The 27,182-nt window shown below is 35.7% G+C and overlaps 1 protein-coding gene across 3 annotated transcripts in view; it reads left to right on the top strand.

The window, feature by feature from the left end:
* The window catches only part of KCTD3 (potassium channel tetramerization domain containing 3), a 56,707-nt gene that overhangs the window by 17,335 nt on the left and 12,190 nt on the right, over positions 1-27,182 (top strand). For all 3 annotated transcript variants that reach the window (XM_025367298.1, XM_025367289.1, XM_025367280.1), the window contains exons 9-14: positions 1,921-2,111; positions 13,578-13,693; positions 20,193-20,280; positions 20,411-20,527; positions 22,423-22,593; positions 26,290-26,445. In XM_025367298.1, the coding sequence (XP_025223083.1) occupies positions 1,921-2,111; positions 13,578-13,693; positions 20,193-20,280; positions 20,411-20,527; positions 22,423-22,593; positions 26,290-26,445 (839 nt within the window). The remainder of the gene's footprint in view (positions 1-1,920; positions 2,112-13,577; positions 13,694-20,192; positions 20,281-20,410; positions 20,528-22,422; positions 22,594-26,289; positions 26,446-27,182) is intronic.

Below are 27,182 nucleotides of genomic sequence, written 5' to 3'. Positions count from 1 at the left end.
TACTTATCCCAGACAGGTCAGGAACCTTGTACAAGGACCATGTAGACAAGATATGTGGCCAGTTTTCCCAAGGGGCTTTTATCAGCTCTCTAAGTCAAATTTGGTTGCTTAAACAAGTCCATATCTGAAAGCATGGTATTCCAGTCAAAGCCTTGGTAAAATAACCAGTTTCTCCAATTGTCTCCTGTTACAAAAGAAAACAGACTCTTATTGCAGTTATATATCGCCATAAGTTAAGAATACTCACAAATAGTTTCCAAATTCTGGAGAGATCAGGTAGAGAGAAAGAAATATGCTCCAAATTTTGTTTATAAGAGTATACTTTACTCAATTGTTAAAAGCTGCAAAATCTCAAAAGAAAAGTGTTCTTGACTCCAAAGTTTCAGCTAATTGGTGCTGCAGTCTATTTCCTTTGGGTCAGGGGTCTCTCCACTCTCATTTCATAGTTTCCCAGGAAGATGTTACTGGAAAGGGTTCTCATCCAGACCCCAAAAAAGGGTTCTTGGATCTCTCACAAGAAAGAATTTGGGGTGATTCCTTAGAGTAAAATGAAAGCAAGTTCATTGAGAAAGTAAAGGGATAAGAGAATGTCAGCAAATTTTAGTGTTTATTAGGTTATTTAAGTATTTTCATTTGTTTATCTTAACAAATGAATCCCATCTGGTGGCTGAAGAGGGTGGTTACAAATTATACAATGCTTAGGAAAAATTAATACATTTTTCTCTGTTGCTTTGAAGTTTAAGGAAATCATTAATTCTTCAAATTAATAGACTCAATTGTATATTCTTATGAATTATAGTTGTATTACTTGGCATACATATTTAAGGGAAAATGAAGTTGATGTGTTTTCATTTAGGCCCTTAGGTGACTATCGTTTATGAATACCTAAGTTTGCTTTTTGCAGTGAATGTCAGGTAGTTTGCAAAAGAACACTTCTTTTCTTTCATCTTCTATTTATTCTCTTTGGTAAGACAAAAGGGAAACTTTATAGTTATATTTGCATCATTTGTTTAGTTTAAAAATAGATACTTCATAGTTCAACTCATTCATTATTATGATTACGTAACTGCTAAAACACTAAATGTATGAAGGCTGCTATACATATAATCACATAGAAAACATGTCTTTAAAACCTAAATTCATATAGGGCAGAAAAAATTATTAAAAACTGACAGGAATATTTATTAGAGAAATTAGGTATTAAAGAATACACTAACTTTGACATTTGGGTAATCAATAGTTCATACAGTTTTGCATTTAGACCTTTAAAAACTAGTCTTCAGAAGATATTCTGCACCCTCTCGTTTTTTATATAATAGTGCTAAGGTATTGGAATGCATGTGATATACTCACTTATCTTAGTGTTTCTGGATAGACTGTCCATCTGAAGTACAAAAAGCAAGAGATTCAGTGTGTGTTGTTTCAGTTAATAAACACTGAGAAGCTGATTAATAACTGAAAGGTATAATAATTCTGAAATTCAGATTTTTGCTGATTGTTCGTACTCACAGAAGATGACAGTATCATTTGTGTGTGTGTGCATTTGTGTGTGTATGTATGTGTATGTGTAGAGAAACATGAAAGATAAAACCATCTTTTTTTAAAGTTTTTGAAATTTTTTAAAATTTGGAAGACTTACTAAATTATTCTTTGGAGAAATATAGAACTGTAGTCTCTTTCAAGTCATTATATGTCCTATGTATGCAGGTATAAAATACCCCAAGGATAATATTGTGGCTTCATAGGCGATATATATCAACAAAATTTTATTTGTTATAGGAAGGTGGATGGGTAACTAGTTAGTGTTTTTTTGTTTTTTGTTTTGTTTTTTGTCATTGTTTTTTGTTTTTGGTGCATTGATGTGTATTGTTTGCTTAATTGCTGCCGAGTCTACCTTATGTGCCTGTTCTTCCTTAACAGAATCAAAGAATCTTCAGGATGGCAGCAAGTGTTTACGAGCCCATATTTGGATTGGACTATCGAACGAGTAGCTTTAAATGCAAAGGTGGTTGGAGGGCCACATGGAGACAAAGACAAAATGGTTGCTGTTGCCTCAGAGAGTAGCATCATCTTGTGGAGTGTTCAAGATGGGGGAAGTGGAAGTGAAATTGGTAGGAAGAATCTTGTTTATGTTGTAATTTGATGATATTAATATTTTGAAGTTTGTAAAAGAGATTGACACTGAATATGGAAATTAACCTGGACTATCACTTAGCTAGAGCTGCCACAGTATTTACTGTGGGAGGAAAGATCTGATAATGAAGGAAAAATGATGTTTTAGAAAAGACATGGGGAGCATCTTTTCACCACTTTAAGTGAAACCTGGCTGCTGTATGAGAATATTGCTTTTCCTGAATCCCACTTAGTGGTGGCTGTTTTCGCTGTTCTCTCTCCACCCCTCTCAAACCACTGAACCTGAATGTGGGGTAAGTTACTTTCTTGCTCCTCATTGTTGTTGCTTCTAGACCAGACATTCCCAGACTTTTTGGTTTCAGAACCCCTTAATCTTAAAAAGTTACTCAGTACCAGGTCTTTGTTTGTATGGGTTATTTTCTTTTTTTTTTTTCCTTTTTTTTTTTTTCTTTTGAGACTGAGTCTCGCTCTGCTGCCCAGGCTGTAGTGCAATGGCATGATCTCACCTCACTGCAACCTCTGCCTCCTGGGTTCAGGCAATTCTCGTGTCTCAGCCTCCTGAGTAGCTGGGACTACAGACACGCACCACCACGCCCAGCTAATTTTTTTGTGTTTTTAGTAGAGACAGGGTTTCACCGTGTTAGCCAGGATGGTCTTGATCTCCTGACCTTGTGATCCACCCACCTCGGCCTCCCAAAGTGCTGGAATTACAGGCGTGAGCCACTGTGCCCGGCCTTTGTGTAGGTTATTTTCTGTCAGTATTTACTATATTAGAAATTAAAATGGAAATTTTTACAAATGTTAGTATAGCTATAATAATCCATTGCATAACTTAAGTAACTTTTTTAATGAGAAATAACCAAATTTTCCAAAAATGTGTAAGAAGAATGGCATGGGTTTAGTTTTGTAAATCTCTTTTTTAATTGTGATATCTATTTCTGCATTCAATCTGCTGTGATACATTGTTTTGATTGAAGTATATGAAGAAAACTTGAGCTTACACAGATATGTAGTTGGAAAAAACTTTTTTTTAGTCTTTTCAGAAAATTGTGCATAGTCTTCTTTGATTATCAAAACTCTGAAATCATATCAGTGAACTTTTCATATTTTGTTAAATTAAAATCCATCAGACTATTTTGTACTTTGAGTGAATCTTTTACCATACATGATTTTATAATGTGTTGGGCATTTGGAAATTGTTGGTTTGCTGAGTTATGTAGATCTTCCAAATGTTGATACCTTTCATTGTATAATATGAAAAAAATTGTATTCATTAGTGTCCCTGCTGACTACGTGTTAGGGAGTTGTCACGCTCACTGTGGCAGATAAAAGTTTTCCAAACTGCAGATTTTCACTTGAAACGTTGAATTTTTATCATTGGCAACAAATAACATCAGTTGTTTTCCTTTAAATAATAGGCTTACTTTGTTTATTTTTTGAGGATAATTCTGCCAACCACCCAACTCTGAATAACCATAGTCATCTCAAATTAAAATGGTACTTAATGAACAGAGCAGCATGTGTAGCTCTTTGCTCCAGCAATTGTGAAGGTGCTTTTTCCTTGACATAGCCATAGCACTTAGTCATACAGAATATTGAGATATATAGTTGAAATTAAGTTTTAGTCAATACACATTTTTACTGCTTCATCAAGGACATTCTTTAGTTAGTAGTGACCATTACATTCTCTGCCACAGACTTTCAAGAACATAAAAGGCCAAATCTTTAATCTTTAATCTTTAAATCTTTGATTTGGCCTTTTGTATTCTTGAAAGCCAATGGCAGAGAAGAATGCAGTGGTCACTAGTAAAGTTTAGTGCCACTGTCCTGGTTTGTGCTAAGTAAGGTACCTGCTGTTTTTACCAAACATTGCTTTGCATCATTGGTGTAAATATCAGCAAAGATGTTCTCGAATAAGCCATGAAATACCCACTTTGACTATTTCAGCACTTCCTGTGTTTGTAGCTGTGCATTCACATAAAGGATTTTTAATGATCAGTTGAAGCTAATACCAGATGGATACAAGTAAAACACCTGGTGCAGCTAATACCAGCTGGATACGAGTAAAATCTCAGGTCTAGCCACATCTATATGTTCATCTGTTTGCAAGACAAAAATACAATTCTACAGACAAGAGATTGACTCTCTGCCAGATTTTTAGATTGAAGAGTTACTGTATTATTGAAAAGTTAACGTGTTATTTCTTCATGGACTTTTCATCTAGCAGGCATTCAGCGTTGTCATCTGTTCAAGGCTTTATTAGTCTCTTAGCAATTGAGTATATTTCTCTAGCCACTGTGATGTCTTAACTTACCTTTGAGATCCTTCATTAGCTTTTTCATTTCTAGTTTGAAGGTCTATACCAAACAATTTCTGGATTAAATGAGTTTTTTACATCTTTATTTAAAATACTTAATTTCCTTTTCTTCTTTTCTTTCCTTTTTTTTTTTCTGAGACAGGGTCTTGTTCTGTTACACAGGCTGGAGTGCAGTGAAGTGATCCTAGCTCACTGCAGCCTCAACCTCCTGGACTCAAGCACTGAAGCAGTCCTCACACCTCAGTCTCCTTAGTAGCTAGAACTATAGGCAGATACCACCACGCCTAGCTATTATTTTTTAATCATTGTGTAAATGGGGTCTCATTATGTTGCCCAGGTCTCGAATTCTTAAGCTTTAGTGATCCTCCTACCTTGGCTTTCCAAAGTGCTGGGATTACAGGCGTGAGTCACTGTGCCTGGCCAATTTGTTTTTCTTTAAACTCTTGAGTATTCAGTCTCAGTGAATCTACAACTGACATGATACTATTCAAAAGTGTTTTGCTACGTAAAGCACAATAACGTTAAATTGCTAATATCTATAAAGTTTGAGGGAAAAATAGTTTTTGTTATTTTAAAATTTTTATTGGCTGGGCATGGCAGCTGATGCCTGTAATCCCAGCACTTTGGGAGGCTGAGGTGGGTGGATCACGATGTCAGGAGTTCGAGACCAGCCTGACCAACATGGTGAAACCCCATCTTTACTAAAAATACAAAAATTAGCCGGGCGTGGTGCCATGCACCTGTAATCCCAGCTACTCAGGAGGCTGAGGCAGGAGAATCGCTGGAATCCAGGAGGCGGAGGTTGCAGTGAGCCAAGATCACACCATTGCACTCCAGCCTGGGTGACAGAATGGTACTCCGTCTCAAAAAAAAAAAAAAAATTATAGTTTTGCTCAATTGTTTGAGTCTTTCCTTTTATGAGTCAAAGAATTCTGATTTTTCTTTGTCAGCATCTTTAGACTTAGGTGGTGCACCTATGGATTGAGCAGGCAAGTGTTCTAATTTTCTTTTTTAAAGCCAGTGATCCATCACTACATGTAAGAATATATTTTTAAAAATTGTGGAACAAAAAATTTTTCATAGTTTTTGGTAAAATATAAAAATTTAGAAAACTTTCAAAACATCTTTAATACTAATATTGCAGAACAACATAGCGGTATTTACTTATTTCTTGTACTACTTTGTAGGTGCACGAAAACTTGGATTTCAAAATAATTTATTGGACAATAATGAGGTTGCAGAGATCATAGCAGATATAAACTGAAGATAGCTAATAAGAGCACACTAGAAGTATTTGGAACAAACTATGTTAATCTTGGGAAGTTTAGTTATACTGTAAGCCCACCACTAGAGATAATTATAGAAAAAATAAAAATATATATGCAGATTCTATTAGCTGTCTTAACCGTGACCTCATCACGTGTCATGTAGCCTCTGGAAAACTCCTCTGTATACTCTTAGAGAATAAAAATTTTTTAAAGGCAAATTGTTTTTCATGTTACCATGAAAATAGTCTTTTCCTCTCAGACTTCTGGTAAGGGTCTTAGGTAACCATGTTTCCCAGACCACACTTTGAAAACCGCTGTTCTAGACCATTGTCCTTTCCTTCTTTCCCAACCTTCCTTCTCTCCCATCTGGTTTTGGATTCATGCCTTCTAGACTTAAACTTAACATAGCCTTCAGCTGCCCTCTGGGTTACTATCCTTCATTCCTTTGAAGTTATTAGCTCCAGTTCCCTGATTGAATTTTTCAACCCCACTGGATTCTCTTCATTGGTCACTTCCCCTTTTTGTCAGATGTGGAGTCTGTCCTTATAATCACTCTTTAGCATAGAGCCTCGAGTTTCTTGGGTCTCTCCATCTCTATGGCTGATTATGGCTGGGAAAAAGAAATGCGCGTGCACATGTCCACACATGCACACACACACCAATGCTGTCTCAATTCCTGACCTCTATCTCAAGTGGGCCTTTAAAGCTACCCAGCAATCCTACTGTATAATCCTTTTTGGTTCTCTCTGTTACTCTCCTGGGTGATACTTCATACTTTTTTCTTTCCTCATGAACTTACAACACCTCTGTCATTCTCATTGAGAGGATAGAGAAAGCCAGGAGAAATTTTCCCTAAGTTGTTATCATCACATGTGCCCATCTCTGTGTATCAGTTCTGATATTCTCCATTGTTTCTGTTGTTACTGTGATTAAATTTTCTCTGCTCTTACCTAGGGCCAGTTTCTCCAGTTATCTACTAGATGCTATTTTCCCTCACTCCTCGAGTACATTGCAATTCCCCCTCTCTCCTAAATCAATAAAAATTTCCCACTCTGTGGCATCATTTTCATCAGCATACATTCGTGCAGTAATTCAGCCTTAAAAGCAATAACAAAGACTACCCTACATTCTCTTCTAAAATTTCCTCCTTTTTTTTTTTTTTTTTTTGCTTCTCTTAAAGCTAGTGGGCCTTAATCCATTTGGGCTGCTGTAACAAAAACATATTCTTGGTGGCTTATAGATCTATTCTATAAATCTATTTGTCACAGTTCTAAAGGCTGTGAGTAGGCCAGTATCAAGGCACCAGTAGAGAGAGAGTAGTTATCTCATCTTACTGTTTCCATGTCATCTTCTCTCTCAGACTTGCTCTGATTGTGCTTTTCCCCTCAACCAATCCATAAAACTATTGATAGTGTCACCCATGATCTCTGTTCTGCTAAATCCCATGATCAAATTCTAGTCTTTCTCTTACTAGAACTGTCATCTGGTGTGTTTTATATTGCTTAATTACGCCTTTGCCTTTGAAGACTTTCTTCTTTTGCCTTCCAGGACACCTTGTTGTACTGATTTTCATCCTAATTCTGTGTTTCTTCTTAGTTCCTTTTGATAGTTCTTCCTTATTTGCCTGACCACACAATATTGGCGTACCTCAGGGCCCAGTCCTTGGACTCCATCTTTTGTATTTATTCTGTTCGTGATCTTAAAGCCTTTGTGAATGCTTTCTATATGCTGATGGCTTGCAGGTTTATATATCTAATCTGGACCCCTTAACTGAACTGCAGAATTTTATATCTGTGTTAAGAGTCGTAAGACCACTCCTGGATTCAGTGATTTGCAAGGAGGACTCACAGGACTCAGCGTATAGAGGTTCTTAGAGCTATGATTTATTACAATGAAAGCATACAAAGCAGAATCAACAACAAAAAAAGACACATGGGTCAAAGTCTGAAGGAAACCAGGAGCAAGCTTCTAAGAGTTCTCTTCTAGTGGAGTCTCTCAGGATGTGCTTAATTCCTACAACAACAAATTGTGACAATACTTGTGAAATATCTGTCAGGGAAACTTACTAGAAACTTAGTTTTCCAGATCATTACCAGAGGCCAGTTATGTCAGCATCCTTTGCCTAGTATGTACCGAGATTCCAGATTCCCAGAAGGAAAGAAAGTGTTCAACATAAGCTGCATTGTTTATGCAGTTTAGGCTTTTTGTCACCATAGATTAGATTTCCTTTACCTAGAATTTCAGGAGTAGAATTATATAGTATGTATTCTTTTGTGCCTGGCTTTTTATTAAACTTAATGCTTTTGAAATTCATCCATGTTGTTGCATGTATCAATTGTCTGTTCCTTTTTATTGCTGAGTAGTATTCCATTGAAATAATATGGCAGATTTGTTTATCCATTCACCTGTTGATAGGCACTTGGCTTATTTCCAATTTGGAGATATTACGAATAATGCTGCAGTTAACATTCAAGTAGAAGTCTTTCTGTGGAAATATCCTTTCTTAAGGCAAATATATAGGAGTGGAATTTCTTAGTCATGTGGAAAGTCAATGTTTAAGGTTACAAAAAACTGCCAAACTGTTTTCCAAAAGTACCTTTTTACATTTTTACTTGCAGTGTGTGAGAGTTGCAGCTGCTCCACATGCTAATCAACACTTAGTATTGTCGGTCTTTTTAATTTGAGCCATTACTGTGGATTTTAATGGTTCAGTGCTTTTAATTGTGGCTTTAACTGCATTTTTCTGATAATTAATAATACTGAGCATCTTTTCCTGTACTTAATGACCATTTGTATATTTTGAGAAGTGTCTCTAAATCATTTGCCCCCTTTTTGATGAGGTTGTCATCCTGTTACTTATTTGTAAATTTTTTTTACATATTCTAGATTTATGTTTCACAACAAAGGAAATCTTATCCACCAAGGGACATTTGGAAATGTCTAGAGACATTTTTGGTTGACACAGTTGAGGGAGGCCTGTACCTGTCCTCCTTCCCCTTTTCTCCATCTCTCCCTTGCTCCCTCCCTCTTCCTCCTTTTGAGCTTTCTAGATCACTTTATTAACCTGAGGTTGTGGGAGCCCTGATTTTTGTTTCATTTTTTTCTTCTCCGTTCTTCAGTTTAGGTATCTTTTATTGATCTACCTTTAATGTCTTTTATACTTCTGCAGTATTCAATCTGCAGTTAAGTTCATCTAGTGAATTTTCATTTGAAATGTTGGACTTTTTTGCTCTAGCATTATTTTTTGATTCCATTTTCTAGTTTGTTTCTTCTGCTAAGATTTCTTTTTGTTCATTATGTTCACTTTTTAGTATTTATAATAGATGTTTAATTCATTAAAGTTTTTGTCTGCTAATATCAATATCTGGTTATCATGTTTTTATTTTGGGTCACATTTTCCTGTTTCCCTGTCTATAGAGTTTTGGTTATGTGCTGTACACGTGTGTGTGATACATTTTGTAGGGTTATGAATCATGTTGCCTTCCTTTAAAAGTTGTGAGCTTTGTTCTGGCAGGCAATTAAATTACTGAAGGATCTTGAACCTGTTAGGCTTGTTTCAGTACTTTGTTAGGGGTAGGTAGCCTCTTCTAGCTTTATTTTTAATTTTAGGGCAGGGCTCCTTTTCAAGGGTGTAGTCCTTATTTTTAAGATGTTGCTTTTCTGGAATCTTATTTAACTAAATGCCCGAGGGGCTCAGCAAGAACTCTCTACTTGTATTGATTTGGAACTACTCGATCTACCCACATATATGATCTCTGGTATCTGATATCTCCAGTTACCTCTTAGTCCTAAAGCTGCCTGCCTGCCTTCTTTTCTTTTTTCTTTTCTTTTCTTTTTTGTTTTCTTTTCTTTTCTTTCTTCCTTCTTCTTTTTTTTTTTTTTTTCTCAGAGTCTCGCTCTGTTGCCAGGCTGGAGTGCAGTGGCACGATCTTGGCTTACTGCAACCTCCGCCTCCCAGGTTGAAGGGATTCTCCTGTCTCAGCCTCCCTCCCAAGTAGCTGAGACTACTGGCGTGTGCCACCACACCCAGCTAATTTCTGTATTTTTAGTAGAGTCAGGTTTCACCATGTTGACTGGATGGTCTCGATCTCTTGACCTCGTAATCCGCCTGCCTTGGCCTCCCAAAGTGCTGAGATTACAGGTGTGAGCCACCGCACCTGGCCAGCAGCCTTTCTTTCCTTGGAGATTCTTGCCCTGCCCAGGTGCAGTTTGGCCTTAGCCCAGGTCTTAGGAAAACACTTATGCAACTTTTATGCCACCCCTTCCCCACTGTGGCACGGTTCCCTTCCTTCTTGTGCTGTACCTACAAATTCTAGCCTCAAGTTCTTCGCCTCCTCAGTTCAGGGAAATCATCTCTCTTTATTTGGTGTATTAGTCCATTTTCACACTGCTGATAAAGACACCCAAGACTGGGAAATTCACAAAAGAAAGAGGTTTAATTGGACTTACAGTTCCACAGGCTGGGGAGGCCTCACAATCATGGCAGAAGGCAAGGAGGAGCAAGTCACATCTTACGTGGATGGCACCAGGCAAAGAGAGCTTGTGCAGAGAAACTCCTGTTTTTAAAACCAGATCTTATGAGACAATCCATTCCCTATCACAAGAACGACACAGGAAAGACCCGTCCCCATGATTCAGTCATTTCCCGTGAGGTTCCTCTCACAACACCTGGGAATTATGGGAGCTACAAGATGAGATTTGGGTGGGGCACAGAACCAAACCATATCACTTGGGTCTCACCTTGCTATGCTGTGATAGAAAGTACTCTTATGCAGAAAGCCGGGGGTAATGTGGGGGCTTGTCATTGTGTTTCCATCTCTCAGGTCCCCTGCTGCCTGTTGTCCAAACCTAAAAACAATTGTTTCATATATTTTGTCCATTTTTTTTTTTGTTGTTCTTATTGCTGTTTTGAAGTGGAGAATAATCGGGTGCCATTTATTCTATCATGGTCGACAGCTTAAGTCTTCCCAAACAACTTTAGGAAAAAAGAAATGTAACATAAACAATTTTGAAATTATAATACATTGGTAACTAAACAGAAGGTAAACCAGTTGTGATTTCTTTTTCAGGTAGCTATTCGTAACATACTAATAAGTGAAGGAAATTTTATTACTTGCTTGGTGTTCAAAGGCTAATGTGATAGGTAGCTATGTTATGAGCTGGTACAGTAGTAATTTGTTCATGCCCTGTAAAAGAAGCCATTTGTTGTTAACAGATGTTCTTCAGAACATGACAACACTATCCACAGAAAATTGTTAGAGTTGGTATATCCATGATAGGGCTCTCCCAGAGGCTGAACTCCCTTCATTATAACTTGGATAAGACAGAGTTACTGGGTTGCCGCTATAAGCAATATTTTACCAAGAGGGCCCCTTAAACAGGAACTGGTCATTATTTATACTGTTGTCTTCCCTGTCACTGGTGCTCAGGATTGTTGAGCCTAAGCAGGAGTGACATTTTAAATTTCGTGAGACCATTCAGAGTGTCTTTCTTGATTTCCCAGAACCTCATCCTTCTCTGGAGTAATCAGTGTTAGTTGGTTTTCCTGTTTTCATTTCTGCCTTTCACATAGCCCATGATACTGAATATAGTTGGCTTCACATGTTCTAAAACATGTTCACATTGTTTGTTATCATCAGTAAAGTACTATTATGTAGAATCCCTAAAATTGTATATACAATGTGAACTGATGACTTTATGCTTTGAAGTGGCAGGTTCATTTCTTAACCAATTCTGGGCAAAGGACTTAGCTTTGTGTGTGTGTGTGTTGTACTTTATTTTGTTCTAGCTTTTTGGGCTGAGATAATGTGTTTCATGTGCATGCTTGTGTAAATATGGATTTTATACATATAATTAAAATGTTTATATAAAAGAGATTTCTGGCAATACTTAGCAAGTTTTTTGTTTTGGTTTCTTTTTGTCATGTATCATCTTCTTGCTAGATGCCTTGCTTTTACAAGACTGATTAAAAGTTTTCAAGGTGTTATTTGTCACTAGTCTTCTGTATCATACAGTTCTGAACACAAAGAGAATACCTAGCACCAGTATAAGATTCAAAAGAAATCAGTAATCTTTCTGGCTTATGCTTTTAAAGCATGTTATAATTGCATTCAGTTGCTTTGTTTTTCCCATGAGTGCTTCAAGGTTTCATGCATTTTTTTCTCAGCTAAATGCTGACAAAGTTGTTTGTATTGGCACAGGTACTTTTTAAAAATAAATAAACTGATACTTGAAGCAGCCAAAGATCTATATAAAAGAGTATTTTAGAGGTGAGACTTATTTCCCAGCATTATTAGGTAAAAAATATATTTCCCATAAAGTGTTTTTCAAATAAAAGATAATACTATTTAAATGCTAGAATTGGATTATAACTTTTTTTTTTTTTTTACGAGTTGCTCTGTCACCCAGGCTGGAGTGCACTGGTGTGGTCTCAGCTCACTGTAACCTCTGCCTCAGGGTGCAAGCGATTCTCCTGCCATAGCCTCCCCAGTAGCTGGGATTACAGGCGTGTGCTACCATACCCAGCTAATTTTTGTATTTTTGGTAGAGATAGAGTTTCACTATGTTGCCCGGGCTGGTCTTGAACTCCTGACCTCAAGTGATCCACCCTCTCTGGCCTCCCAAAGTGCTGGGATTACAGACGTGAGCCATCGTGCCTGGCCATTTATAACATTTTTAAGCTCAAGTGATCATTGAAACATTTAGCTTAGACCCTATTTTGTAGTTGAGATAAGAACCAAAAAAGTGGCAAACAAAGGTACTCTGAGAGCCAGGATCCCAACCCAGGTTCTCCTGACTCCTAGTGCAGTACTCTACTAAAGAGAGACAACTGTATAAGGCCAATATGCCATACCAAGGTGAGCCTAGAATTCTCTGCTTAGGCATTGTTGGGTCTTTTGCTGTTGATGTGTGATATGTGCTCATTACAACCTCGCTCACCTACACTTATCTTCTGTTTGCTCAGATTCCCTGAGCTTGCCATTATTCAGTCTCCCAATTAGATGGACTCCTATTAACCTTTAAAAACTCCAACTGAGATGGCTTCTTTTCTAAGATATATTTTCAACCACGTTTACATGCCCTCTTTTACCCCATAGATACTATTGTACCCTGTGCATCCTTCTGTTATTGTTATATCAAATTATAATTGGTTGCAGTTTTTTCTCTACTAAAGTGTAAGTTCTTAGTAACATCTCGTCGTCTTGTGTTTTTTAATCCTAAAGCCTAATGTAGTGTCTTTTGAATTAATTAAATTGAGATTGCAGTGCTGGAAAACATGGGGTTTAAAATAAGCTCTGAGTAAAAGGCCCGGATGTTTGTTTTTAGTATTGTGTGACTTCTTGCTGCTTTTTTCTCCTTTTTACTTATTTCCAGAATTTAGACACATTGTGGATAGTTGAGGTTGCCAAGTCTGTGTGTTCAGATCACTAGTTCCTAAATATCGGGTCTATGGACAAGCTGCATCTAACTCGCCTATGGATTTTGTAACAATACAGTAGGTTTTCTGATTTAGTGAGTCTGGCATGGATCCCAGGATCCTTTTTGTTTTGTTTTGTTTATTTTAAATCTGTCAATCAGGTTATTTTGATGATCAACTGAAGTTAGGAACCAAGCTTCAGGATAAGGTGTTAGAGCAGTGTGAGATGGCTTGGAGCAGATTCTTCCTTGCTTTAGTAGTTCTGTAAGCTGCTTAAGAGCTTGTGAGTTTCTTATTTCTGGTCCCCAAACACGTATAGCACATAGTTTGTAGTAATGAGAATAGGTTTAAATTGTCACCTTTAAGATGTTTTTAATCCAGGTTTTGATTAATTATAAAAATGGTGACTGATTAACCTTTTTATTTTTTATTGTCATTTAAGGAGTGTTCAGCCTGGGTGTTCCTGTAGATGCTCTCTTCTTTATTGGTAACCAGTTGGTGGCCACGAGTCATACAGGGAAAGTGGGAGTGTGGAATGCTGTCACTCAGCACTGGCAGGTTAGTTTTAACTAAAGCATATTACAGAAGTTAAAATATTTCTGAAACGTATGCTGATTATGTATTTTTTTTTTCCTTGTAGAATTCATATTGTTTCTGGTTTCGATTATACAAATATTGAATGAATGTAGTGGTCATTTTTTTTACTAGATGCATATTTGAGCATATTTTCAAGAGTTTAAGTTACTTTGGAAAATAAGTGAGCTTTTTAAACTGTGGTTTGGCATTTCTCCATTTGTTTTAAATGTTCGAAGTTCAATGCCTTGAGCATGGTAGTCCAGGCAAATTTTATTTCCTGAACAGGAGCACAGATCTGTGTGAAAACCCATAATCTGTTCAGAGATGATAGCACGCTAAATACTCTCAAGTACTTGAGAGGAGTAAGAAAGAGGTAAGACTTTAAAAAGTTAATACCTGATTCTTAAAGGAAAGAGGAAGAATTAAGGACTTTAAGCAGGGAGTGACATAAGCAGATCCATGTTTTAGAAAGGTAACAGTGGTTGCTAAAATGAAAGGTGGACTGGAGGTCAGGAGGGAATCTACTACAGCAATACAGCAATCTGAGAAGCAGAGGACTTCAACTAATGGCAGTGGTAGTCGAGGTGGCAAAGATGAGTACATTTGAAAAATATTTCATAGACCTTCCTAAAATGACAGGTCTGCTATCTGATTCATGTGGGAAATTGAAGAAAGAGAAATGTATTTCTAATTTTGGGTTTCTAGTTTGACAATCCAGTAGCTGGTAGTATTTTGAATTGATAGGAAACGTGGGAAGAGAAGCAGATAGGCTGGTGGGTCAAGTGAAGAATGGTTAAATTGATTAATACGTTTACTTTGAGATTCCTATGGTTATTCAAGGTAGATGTTAGGTATATAGTTGGAAGTACTCCTTTGGAATTTAGGAAAGAAGAAAGGTGAGAAATCTTTAGAGTCCATAATATTTATGTGATAAAAAAATTGATAAGATTTCCCATTGAGTGGGTATATAGAAAGAAAGCAAAGTCCAAATTAGAACTTTGGGGGAACGTTAGCATTTAAGGGGACAGGATAGACGACGAAGAGCCAAAGAACATGACATGATTGAGAAATGACATTAATTTTGGCAGTAGATATCATTTTCAAATATATATGTTAGGTGTTGGTGGAAGAAAGCTAGATGGCAGGAAATGAGGAAGTAAAAGATCAGAGAAAGGAGACAGCAGATTCAAATACCTTTCAAGAAGTTTGGTGGTGAAGGAAAGCAGAGAATCAAAGTGATGGCTTAAGGATCAATGCTGGTTTGAAAAAAAAGATATTTGGTGCTTTATTTTTCCTCTAGGTTAGGACAGGCTTGAGCATACTTGTAGCTAGAGAGAAGAGTTGCCGGAAGGACCTGAAGATTGAAAGAATGGAGATTATTTCTGGTCCCATAAAAGTCAAGAGTGTATGTGGAATCTATAGCACAGCTAGAAAGGTTGACCCCACAGGGAGTAGAGACATTTCTTTCTCTGTGACAGAAGGGTAAGGAAGGAGTAAAGAGAAAGGCATTGAAGACTATTGTCAAGTACTGCAGAAATTATAAATAGTATATTTGCAGTAGGCCTGGGATCCCATGTAGTTCTTTAGTTACATAATCAAGGTTAATTTTAAGTATTTGAGTCAGATGAAGCAGGTTTGTATATAATCTTAAAAGTTTTTTGCAAAATCATGAGGACAGTTTCAATAAACTATTAATGAAAATGTTATAAAAGTAAAAAAAAAAAAATTAAATGTTTCTGTTTCTTGTTTCCATTTTTTGTTTAATTCCACACCCCCCTCCCCCGACCTACACACACAAAATTATGTTACAAAAGAAGATTAATAAGGAATTAATTGGTATTGTCAAGTAGGTAGCCTAGGCTGTTACATAGCATAAGAGCAATTTTTAGGCACTATTTCCCAAGTTGATATTTTAAATTTAGATTTGTATTGGAAATATGGATTATACATGTTTCATTCTCATATCAAAGCAGAGAGCTTTGGAAGTTAGCTCTGGAAAGGCCTTATGTACTTTACTTCCTAAAGAATCAGATAACTCATATGTATTCTGAGAAATAGAGATCTTCAGCCATAGTTCCATCTGAGTGATAGCCTAGCCTCTAAGTACACAGTGGAGGCTGAGTTTGGGGAGGAAATGTTGGTTCTGGGAAGAATAATTCAGAGTGAATTTCTGCGGTCTGATGGACTAGACTGGACAAGAATTTGGGAGTTGTGTTTAACTTAGCTTCTCTCTTGCCTGTTGTGAGGCACCTGTAGCACTGATGTTAGAAGCAAACTTTTTGTGTGTGTGTGATAGGTTTACAGACCTCCGCATATTAGGAATAGGAATAAGGCAGGCATTGGAATCCTGGGCCCACATTTTGTTGGGGAGAGAGAGGATTGACTTTTCAGTATTATGTCTTGACTGCTTTCTTAAGTATGGTCTGTTTGCTTACTTACAGAATTTATAGTAAGAAATACGAGATTCTTACTTAGATTTAGACATTCTAAATTTATATAGAGAAATATTAGATACAAATATTGAAACAATGTATATTGTTTATACTATGTATTAAATTCTGTTAATTGACTAGTTTGTTTATACACACTTGCGTACCACATACCAAAGTAAAGGCTCTGGGATCTGGGATTTTAGCAAAAGCCGGCATAATTTCATGCGACAGTAGAAATTGAGCCTCCTACAAAACTCTGAAGGTTTAAGTTTCTCCATCCCTGAGAAGACTGGGAAAAGTTTGCCCAATAGTCTTGGAACAAGAAAGTTTGATGTGTGTTTGGTGTCTTGGAATGGGAAATGGAGATGCAAGAGTAAACCATTAGAAATTGAAACCAACATATTCAAATTAGGAGTGAATTGAAGCACAAAGACTTGCCTTTGTTGTATGAGAGCCCCAATTTGAGAAACTGATTTAGAACCAATTACATTTCTAGATACAGACATGACACCAGTTAGAACACTTTCACGAAAGAGAGCACACAAGAATCCTGTCGAAGGAGTAATTTCTACTAAAATAACTTCCCAAAACTTATAAACTTCACATGGAAACAAATGATGAAAAGTCATCAAACATAAAAAATTTGCAGTCCCCAAATTGGAAATAATGGAACAATTAGAAAGCTGCTGTATTGAAGGAATAGGACAAATCAGAAAATGGAGGGAAATGAAACACTAAAATTTAAAAGATCATTGAAAATTTTTTTTTAAATTTATTTAATGGTTAAATAGAAGCAGAGCTAAAAGAAAATTAGTAAATTGACAGACACATCTGAGAAAATCATTTCCAGTTAAGCCAAGAGAGTGAGATAGAAAATATGAAAAAGGAGGAAAAAGTGAGAAAGTATTTCATGTAGGAACAGAGTAGAGGAGCCATATTGGAAAAGATAACAGCGGCTAACCTTTTGGAGAAATGAAAAAGGACATGAATTTATTGATTAAAGAAATGTACCAAGTCTTGGCAGCCTAAATGTTTAAATGTGCTGTAATAAAAGATATATTACAATAAAAAGTATTCACAGAATAGTGACAGTTTGCCTGTAATTAGACTTTGAGCAGATTCCTCATCACCACTAGTAGACACCAGGAGAAGACTATGGGCATTCTCCAAATGGCAGAGAAAGTAACTTTCAACCTAGGTTTTTATACACAGCAAAACTACCTGAATGAGAAGGGTTTTTTTCCGGAGAGAATTTCTCACTCATAACCCTCAATGAAAGGACTACTAAAGAAAAATGCCTTTTGAGAAGAAGGTTGTTTGTATTTGAAGGGGAAGAAATGGAATGCATTAAGCAGTGATTAGGGAATTGGAAAGTGGTAAATACAATGGTAAATTTAGATAAGTGATTATTTAAAAATTAATGGATGAAGGTTAAAGCATCCTGTAAAAAATACTGATGAGTTTACAGGTATAGAGATTATAGTTAAAAGATTCTAGGGGCCTTACATGGGAAGATAGAGTGGTATTTTAAAACTGTAAAACATTTAAATTTACATGTAGAGATTAGTGGTAATCACTGTGTGCTACCTTATAAGAGAAAAATCCGCTTCCATATTTTATTTGTGACCACATGACTGAACCATGCATACTAATCAGTATGGTTTCTTGGATTCTTGCCATGAAGTTGTTAGGATAAAGAAGAGGCTACACAGTGGCTGCTTCCTTGCTTGTGCTAGGAGGGAACTCAGCAGTTCTAACTCACTGTGATTCTGCTTATCCTCTGCTTTCTCTATTCTCGCTGTATTGAAGGGTAGACATGGAAAGAAAAGCAGATCATGATTAAGGGTTACAGAAAAAGAAGTAGCAAGGCTTTAATCCTAGAGCCCGTCCTCCCAGAGAATAAATGGTTAAAATGTTTGCCTTTGTGCCTTGGGAAGTGCTAGGCTCCTCCTGCTCTTTCATTGGAGAAAAAAAAAAAAAAAAGTATCCAAAGGGAGAAGAATCTCATGGCCTTATCTGTCCCCATTTTCCTACCATGAAGATTCTGGGGTAGGAGTTTAAGCCCTTTCCTTTAGTGCTAGAGCTAAGTAATGATTTAGTTAACTTGGGTAAGAGAATTGGTTAGTGGTGTGTAAAGCAGTCTCCCCTCCATCCTTTAGACATCTTTACTGATATCACTGAAAAGTACTTAATGTTTCCCTGGTATAAAATGTTTTGGCGTTGGCTTTAATTAAAAGCCTGACCTCAGGATAGGGCATGACAATTGAGTTCTTTGAGATATTTCTAGTGTAACTCATAACTGCATGACATTGAGAGGGTACATATAGAAATTAGGGTTATATCAGGAAGAGCTTAGAGGAAGCATTATTTTCAAGTTTTAGTTATTCCTGTTTTTAATTAGAATGAAACTAGATTCTGTGCTTTTTCACTTGCTCTTCAGATATTCCCTTTCCCCTTGCCCTGCTTAACTCATAGTTGACTTCAGTGTTCAAGCTTCACTTCCTCTGTGAACCTTTCCTTGATCTTTGCTCTTCACCCACCAGCATTGAGATGGCAATTCTTCCCCTCTCTCCTCTGATTGTATTTAGTCTATTCTAGTGCCTGACACACTATAATTGTCTGCTATTTTTCTTTCTCACAAGTTTACCAGCTCCTAGAGAGCAAGGAGGTACCCCACATCCCTTATCTCTAGTTCAGTGTTTGTTCTCTTGGATAATATGTGGTACATAAAAAGTATTTAAATGTTAAGCAGATAATGTTTAGATTTTAACTTTTCAAATGAAAACGAGATATAGTATATGAAAAGTAAAAGTCCCTTAACATTTTTAACTTTTAAATTATTGGAAATTTTTTAGACTTGGAAGCAAAACTTGGTGTCTAATAATTCATTTAAGTGTCATCTATGAAGAAGCTTAATAGGCATCTCTGGCCTGGCTGTAAACAGGAAAGATTAATTTTGATGAAGAGTAGAATAGTACTCTACTAAAATAGTATTGCAACTATCCTAGCAAACACTTTTTTTTTTAATTTGGAGACCAAGTCTCACTCTGTTGCCCAGGCTGGAATGCAGTGGCATGATCCCGGCTCACCACAACCTCTGCGTCCTGGGTTCGAGTGATTCTTCTGCCTCAGCCTCCCGAGTAGATGAGATTACTGGCGTGCACCAGTACACCCAGCTAATTTTGTATATTTAGTAGAGACGGGGTTTCACTACGTTAACTAGGCTGATTTTGAACTCCCGACCTCTGGCGATCTGCCCGCTTCGGCCTCCCAAAGTGCTGGGCTTACAGGCATGAGCCAGCACGCCCACACTTTTTATGGTTTTTGTTTGTTCGCTTTTTGTTTTGCTTTGTGGTAAAACTCAAGCCCTTTTCTGTTTCTTTTAGCGCAAATATGGAAAGGTATTAATTTGTAAACTAGATTGATTTTCCTGGAAAAACTAATTTTTTTATTCCTATACTTTAAAAAAAATAAATGCATATGAGACTTTGTTTGCCTTGCCATTTCCTAGAAAACAAGTAATCTTTAATAAGGAGAATGAAAAATAGAGAATACCACCTTTTCAGATAAATAATAAATTATCAAGGGAGCAAGTACTTTCTGGAAATCAGTTGCTTTGTTTACTAGTTCTAATTCTATCACTTGCTTACTGTGTGACTTTGGACAGGTCGTTTAATCTCTTGTATGAGAAGGGGAAAAGAGAGGGAGCTGGTCAGACTTGGCCTTTCAGTTCCAGTGGGCTGCGATCTAGTGATCACATGCAAAAAAAGAGGAGACAACCCATCGAAATTGAGAAAGGAAAGTACTGCTGTGGGAAATACAATTAAAAAAAATATTTTGAAGGAAGTATATTGGTGGGTTCTCCTCTGTAGCATGTTTGTGTATATGTGTGTGCATGCATGCACCTATAGAAAGTTTATTTCCTAAGCCCTACTAAAATTGGATGTTGGTTGCCTCTTTACCAGAAGAATCAAAGTTTTGAGGAAATTGACCAGAAAACAGAAATTATACTTACTATCTAACATCTAATAATACTCTTACTACATCAGGTTCAAGATGTTGTTCCTATAACTAGTTATGACACTGCTGGATCATTCCTTCTGCTGGGATGTAACAATGGATCAATATATTACATAGGTAAGTGTACAGTCCCTTAAAATGCTCCTGCTTAATGCAGTTTTTTAAATGAGAACAAGAAAACATTACCTATCAGTTTTAAATAGATATGCTGTTTATTTTAATGCTGTTTAAATTTGTTATGTTTTAGATATGCAGAAGTTCCCCTTGCGAATGAAAGATAATGATCTTCTTGTAACTGAACTGTATCATGATCCTTCAAATGATGCTATTACTGCTCTGAGTGTTTACCTCACACCCAAAACAAGTTAGTACATGGCCAATTTTATACATTCTTGACTTTTTATCTTTTTATTCATTAATTTATTATGTGACTAGGTCAAATTAAACTGGTGTCTTTCTTTTTGAGAACTGCAGTGCTAAGGATTTCATCTCTACTAAGTCTAAAATTTGTATTAAGTTTCATACTGAAGTCAAACATGACTAGTAAACAAACATAATTTGAGGTGGAAAATTGGAACTTCTGCTGAATTGCATTTGTTGAGCCATATTATTATAATATTAGCTGAAATTACAAAAAAAATCTACACATTTATCTTCCTATTAAAATAACTAATTTTTCACTTCAAAATTAGGAACTTTTTAAAAAATAAAAAGTTCTTAGACTACTACTGGAAACTAAGCTTATTTTCTTGGGAATTTAAAAATTTAAGCTGTAGAAAAAAGGTGTTTTATAACTTTCAGTGCATTTTAGAGGCCATTGCAATGAAAGTAACAGACTAGTTCTGTAAAGGAGTAAGAGATAAACACAAATGGGAAATTTAAAATTTACCTATAATGAAAGGAGTTCTAATAAACATTAATATATATTCAATAATACTACTAGGTTTGGATGTGCTGCTTATGTAAGTCATCATTTTATTTAAATTAACAAAGGAAACCATAATTTTTAGTATGAAAGAAATATTCAAGAGTATACCCATGAATTTGACTGAAACCATAGTAGGACTTAAATTGTATTGCTCTAGAAATAGGGTTTGGTAAACCATGGATTTCTAGCCAAGCTGACTCTTTTTGACACCAGCTGTCTTTGGCTGCTTTTCTGCCACAATGACAGAATTGAGAGGTTGTGACAGAGACAGTGTGGCATGCAGAGTTTACAATGTTTACTACTTGGCCCTTTACAGAAAATGTGCCAACCCCTGCTCTAGAATGAGATGTGGATTTTTTTTTTTAATCTAGTTAAAAAGCACGCATAAAACTGGGAAAGTTTTACAAATCAAAGCACTTCTTTTGTTGTGACGGGGATTTTAAGACATGAAAAATGGAGTCATCTTCTGGTTATAGGAAGTGTTTTTCATGACATACTTTTTTTCCTTTGATTCAGGTATTTTCAGATGAATCAGTTAGTAAAACTAGAACAGCTAGTAAAGCTAAGAGGTTCTCTATCTGTGAAGCTTTTAAGAGTATAGGTCGCTGAAATTTTTCCTATCTAAATTTACGATGGGGACTGGGCACTTTTTTAAAAAAAGAAAAGACACTGCTGAACCTTAGATGATTAGAGGAAACAACATATTGTAAGTATGATGGAAGCAATGTAATGGGTATGTTTATTCCCTAGCACCGTGTTTTGAAACTTCAATAGTATTTATATATATAGTATTTATATATAATGCTTCACTATCTGAGAATGATATAGTATTGTAGTTTAAGTAGAACAGATGGTAATTCTAGGCTAGACATAATAAGGAATATTGCTTTTGGGATACTATGTAGTGTTCTTGGCATGGCAGATTTATGAATTCTTTAAACTATGTTGAATATCTACTGTCTCAGGTACTCTGTAAGGTGACAGATAAAAAGATGATTATGATTCAGTCTTTGTCAATAAGGAGTAGAAGTAGCTAGACATATAAATAAGTACAGAATTAGTGTGTTATAATTGCTGTGATAGAACCTAATAGTGCAAGGCAGGAGGTGAATAGTTACATCTTGAAGTGAAGGTTAGGAAAAGATTTATCAAGGAAATAATGATTTTAAGATGACCCGAGAAGTCTTAAAATTTTTTTTTACTGAACTAGATTTAGGGCTGATATAAACAGTGAATCCGGCTCTGCCTATTTTATCATAGGGAAGCTTTGCAAGGGTAGCTTTTTTATTATCATTCCATAATATATCACCTGTCAACTCAACTTGATATAGGTGTCAGTGGTAACTGGATTGAGATCGCCTATGGTACCAGCTCTGGAGCAGTACGAGTGATTGTACAACACCCAGAGACAGTTGGATCAGGTCCTCAGCTTTTTCAGACTTTCACGGTTCACCGAAGTCCCGTAACAAAAATCATGCTATCAGAGAAGCATCTTGTATCAGGTAAAATAATTTCATTAGTACTGGTAAAGAACTTGGCCTTGTGTGTTATTTTCTGTACCCGCACAAATTAAAAGAATGAAAACGCAGTGTTTATGTGAGAAAAATATACTAGAAGAAGTACTAGAAAAGTTTAATAACTGAGGAAATTATGATCGTCTTTTAAAGATTTCTTTGAGCTGGTCATAGTGGCTCACGCCTATAAATCCTAGCACTTTGGGAGGCCAAGGCAGGTGGATTGGTTTAGCCCAGGCGTTCAACTGGTGAAACCCGTTTCTACCAAAAAAAGAGAAAAAAAAAGATGGTTTTTATTTTGCCTGGTTTTAATATACATAAATTTAGGAGGTGTGATTTTTTTTTTCTCTTGGCATATCTTATTGCAAAATATTTATTTTGACCCTGCTAAGAGGAATGTTTATTAAATTTTTCAACTTTTACTTTTAATATAAATCAGGTTATCTTATGGTTTAATGCTAAAACTGTAGATTTAAATGTGTATTTTGATATTTTGTCATCTCATAAAAATAATAAAATTTAAAATTATAGAGATTATTTGAAGAAAACCTTGTCATGGGTTTGTAGTTCTTTATAGTCATATAAAATTTTAAAAAATTTAAATACTAATTGGATACATAAAAAATTAAGTACTAATTTTCAAGTTTAACAAATAGTACTTTCTGATTACAAAGTAAAATTCTATTGAAGAAATTAATTGTGTATGGAAGATGATTTCTAAAAGGCTTTGTGAAAGTTGCATTGTGAGTTGGGTATGTCAGTAGAGCTTGCTTTCTAGAGGAGTCTTACATTAACTCCTTTTGTAGAGCAGTTCCTGCCCAACTTAAAACTTTTACAAACGTGGTTTTCATGTATCAGATTTGTTTTTATGAAGTCTGGCTAGAAGATAATGCATCTTTTGTGAAAGATGTAGTGAAAGTTTCTCAATCTATTTAAACACCATGTGGAGCTGAAATTCAGTCCATAGCTGACTGATTATGCTTTTATTGAATGTGTAATTGTTTGTGGTATAAGTAGGCCTTGCTAAAACAGTCTCTGTTAGGTTTTCATAAAACATTATTCCCCTCCCCCACTGAGGAGTTTCTAACTCGTGCTGGTGCCTCCTCTTTTGTCCAATTGCTGAGTGTTGGATTGCCCTTGAGCTCTTTCCTGGACTCTCTATTCTTCTTTATCTGCACTTCCCCGGTTATTTGAATAGTAAGTAACTATATGTCAATGGCTCCCAAACTTTCCTCCACCTGTGACCATCCAAAGAGTTCCAAACCTGTGCATCCAGTGTCTGGATCTCTGGTTGTATGTTTAATAGGCATCTCAAATTAAGTTGGACAAAATGGAACTTAACGATTTCTGTCTCAAAAGCCATCTTAGTATGCAGTGTCACCATCTACTTATCTACTAAAGCTGAAAATCTAGGAATCACCCGTGATTTCGCCCTTTCTTTCACCTCCCACATAGTACAATTCACCAGTAAGTCCTGTTGGCTTTGCTGCCACATTATGTCACAAATCCAATCACTTTTCATTGCTATCAGTCTACTGTCTCACATCATCATCCTTTCTGCCCTAGATAACTAGTAACTTCTCAACTTTTCTGTCTCTGTGGTACATGCTCCACACAGCAACCAGAAGTATCTTTTGGAAATGCAAACCGAGTCTGATTCCTGATGGCTTCTAATTGTATTTAGAATAAATTTAAATTTCTACCGTGGGCTACATGGCTTTTCTTGTTCTAGATTCTACCTACCTTTAAAATCTCTTCCCAACTCCCATGTCACTTTTCTCATTGCTGATAACACTCTAACCTGTTGGCTTTTCTATTTTTAAAAAATGCCTTAGAGAACTTTTGTGTTTGTTCTTTTTATTCGAAATGTTTTGCCCCTAGATATTTGTTTGGCTGCATTCTTGTCATTCTGGTGGCGTTTCAAATCCCTTCTCAATGAGGACTCCTTGGCAACCTGCTTTAAATTAAATTAGCCAAACCTCTATCCAACAATAACTTTCCCTAACAGTACCTTGCTTTGTTTTCCTTATAGCTTTATCACTTAATCATTTATTTGCTTGTTTATTATCTCTGTATAATTAGAAACGTTTTCCAATAGCAGAAACTTTGTTCTATTCTCAGCACTTAGCATAGTTCTGACACATAAAAGATGCTGAATAAATGTTATGAGATAAGGCAACTCAATGCTCTGAGAAAATAGGCCGTTTTGCAGGGTTACTGTGATGTTTCAATGGTAACATATAGAGATACTCTGTAATAATTGCTATTGTGGTTATAATGTTATTGTGGGATGTGATACCAAGGAACTACTTTGTAAAACTTGTATTTTAACATCAGATATTTCATGTAGGTTTGAAACTTACGTAAGTTTATCAAGAGAAATATCCTTTTTAAGAAAAAATCTGGAGCATTTTATGTATACTCAGTTATGTTATTCTGCCACCTGGTGGATATTAACACATATGTAATGACATTGTTTTCCTTATAGTGCAGTTTGATCTCTTAAAGAAAAACTTTAGATGATGACCGATATTAGCAAAATTGACATAGTTGTCCAATTGAATCAACTAACAATATTTAAATTATTTTTCAGAATACTAGTAAGCTTAGTAGTGAAATCAGAAAATGATTTCCCATGAAATTAAATAGCCTAGGACAAAATGTCTCCTTTTTCACCAGAAAGCTGACAGTCTAGCAATTGAGAATTTTGTTACGTAAGAATAGAAAGTACACAGTTGTTACTTATTTCTATTTGCCAAAATTAAATTTCTTTCTAAAGTTTTGTTTAAAATATGTGTAACTGTAAAATATGTAACACATTTTTACCTGGTAGTAAATATTATGTATGTGTGTATATAAGAAATTTTGGAGACTTTCCTAATATTTACGGATGAGTTCATAGCTCATTGCTAATAATAACAGATTTTCTAAAATCATGAATGGCAAAATTAGTATATTTTTTATTAAAGCATGCCAAAAAAGTAGTTTTTGCGTTAGTAATACATTTTATGGTGTGTATTTTCAAATAGAGTATCTACTCAGACAAAAAAAAGTAGAGGTAGATTAGGAGACATTTTAGTATATGCTCAGTTAATATTCTGTTAGCAAAATAAAACTAATTGGAGCATGTTTTTTAAATGCAGACTTTCTTTGTATAAAAATATTGCTCAGTTTTAGTATAGAATCTTAATTTTCCTTAATGTAATGATGAGTGGGCAATAAATAGCTGATTGCTTAAGATGTTTGACAATTGTCATTTGTGCCAATAATTTTTCGGTAAGTCCTGATCTAGGTTAATATTTGAGTAGCATAAGCAGAAACAGTTTCTATAGTTAGGAAAAATAAACCAGGAAACTGTTTACTATGTAGTTTAGCCACAGAACAGGACAATATTCAGCATCTTTTTTCTTACACACACATTATTTTTAACCTTTACTACATTTATACCCTACAAGCTATTTTTATGAGGATCTGTAGGTTTACTTGACATACCTTATATTTTTCAGCAAGGTAAAGCATACTCAGTTTTCTCAGTTAAGTAGATACAAATTACGTATAGTTTTAAGATAAATATGTCATTTGCCACTTATACTCTGATGTGTTTAATGTAGATGATTGTGAAAAAAGTTAAAATGAGTTTTTAAAAGTAATTTTGCATTCTTTTGTGTTCTCTTTCTTTGCTAGTCTGTGCAGATAATAATCATGTCCGGACGTGGACAGTAACGCGATTCAGAGGAATGATCTCTACTCAACCAGGTTCTACTCCTTTAGCGTCATTCAAGATACTCTCCCTGGAGGAGACAGAAAGTCATGGTAGCTATTCCTCTGGAAATGACATAGGTGAGTTATTTTAGGGCGTTTTTAGGTACTATATTAGCTGTTCAGAAGAAGCATATCAACTAATAAAACCATAAAAACGAGTTTTAAATACAAAGTTTTCATTTTAATTTTGAAATTCTAAACAGAATTTTAGTGTATTTTTCTGATTAAATTCTATAAATTCACGAAATTATTTTATTGCAGCATTTTTCATTAAAATGTTAGGAGAGCACATTTTTCTTCTTATTAATGTTTCCTCATTTAAAGAGTGTCATCTCCACGTTAGCTACTTTTATTATTAAAACTGTGATAGCTGTGTACATTTGATATTTGAAATTTTTTTTATTAATCTACTGAAAATAAAATTTGAAGCTCGAAAATGTTCCTATATAATGAGAGTCATTTTGATGACATGGTAATATTCATTATGAAACAGTGTAGCGTGTCTCCATTGATATTCTCTGATTTCAGCAAAAGGTGTATAAGTTTAGTTTAGGTTTTCTCTCTATACACCATACATACATGTGCACATGGGCACTCACATCCACACGTGTGCATACACATACACAGTCTTCATAGAGATCATTCCACCCCCGGCCCCATTTGAAAGAATCTTACTGTCCTTATAAGCTACTTAAGAGAATTCTACTACCACAGCCTTATGATTTTTAGAAAGAGAAATATGCAGTGTTACCAGTTTTAACAGTTGTTATGTAATCCCAGTTCTCTGCATGATGCTAGGCACTGGAAGTTTATAT

Source organism: Theropithecus gelada, chromosome 1, assembly GCF_003255815.1.
Source record: "Theropithecus gelada isolate Dixy chromosome 1, Tgel_1.0, whole genome shotgun sequence".
Taxonomy (NCBI): Eukaryota; Metazoa; Chordata; class Mammalia; order Primates; family Cercopithecidae; genus Theropithecus; species Theropithecus gelada.
Note: the sequence above shows the minus strand (reverse complement) of the source record. Positions and strands in the feature narration are given on the sequence as shown.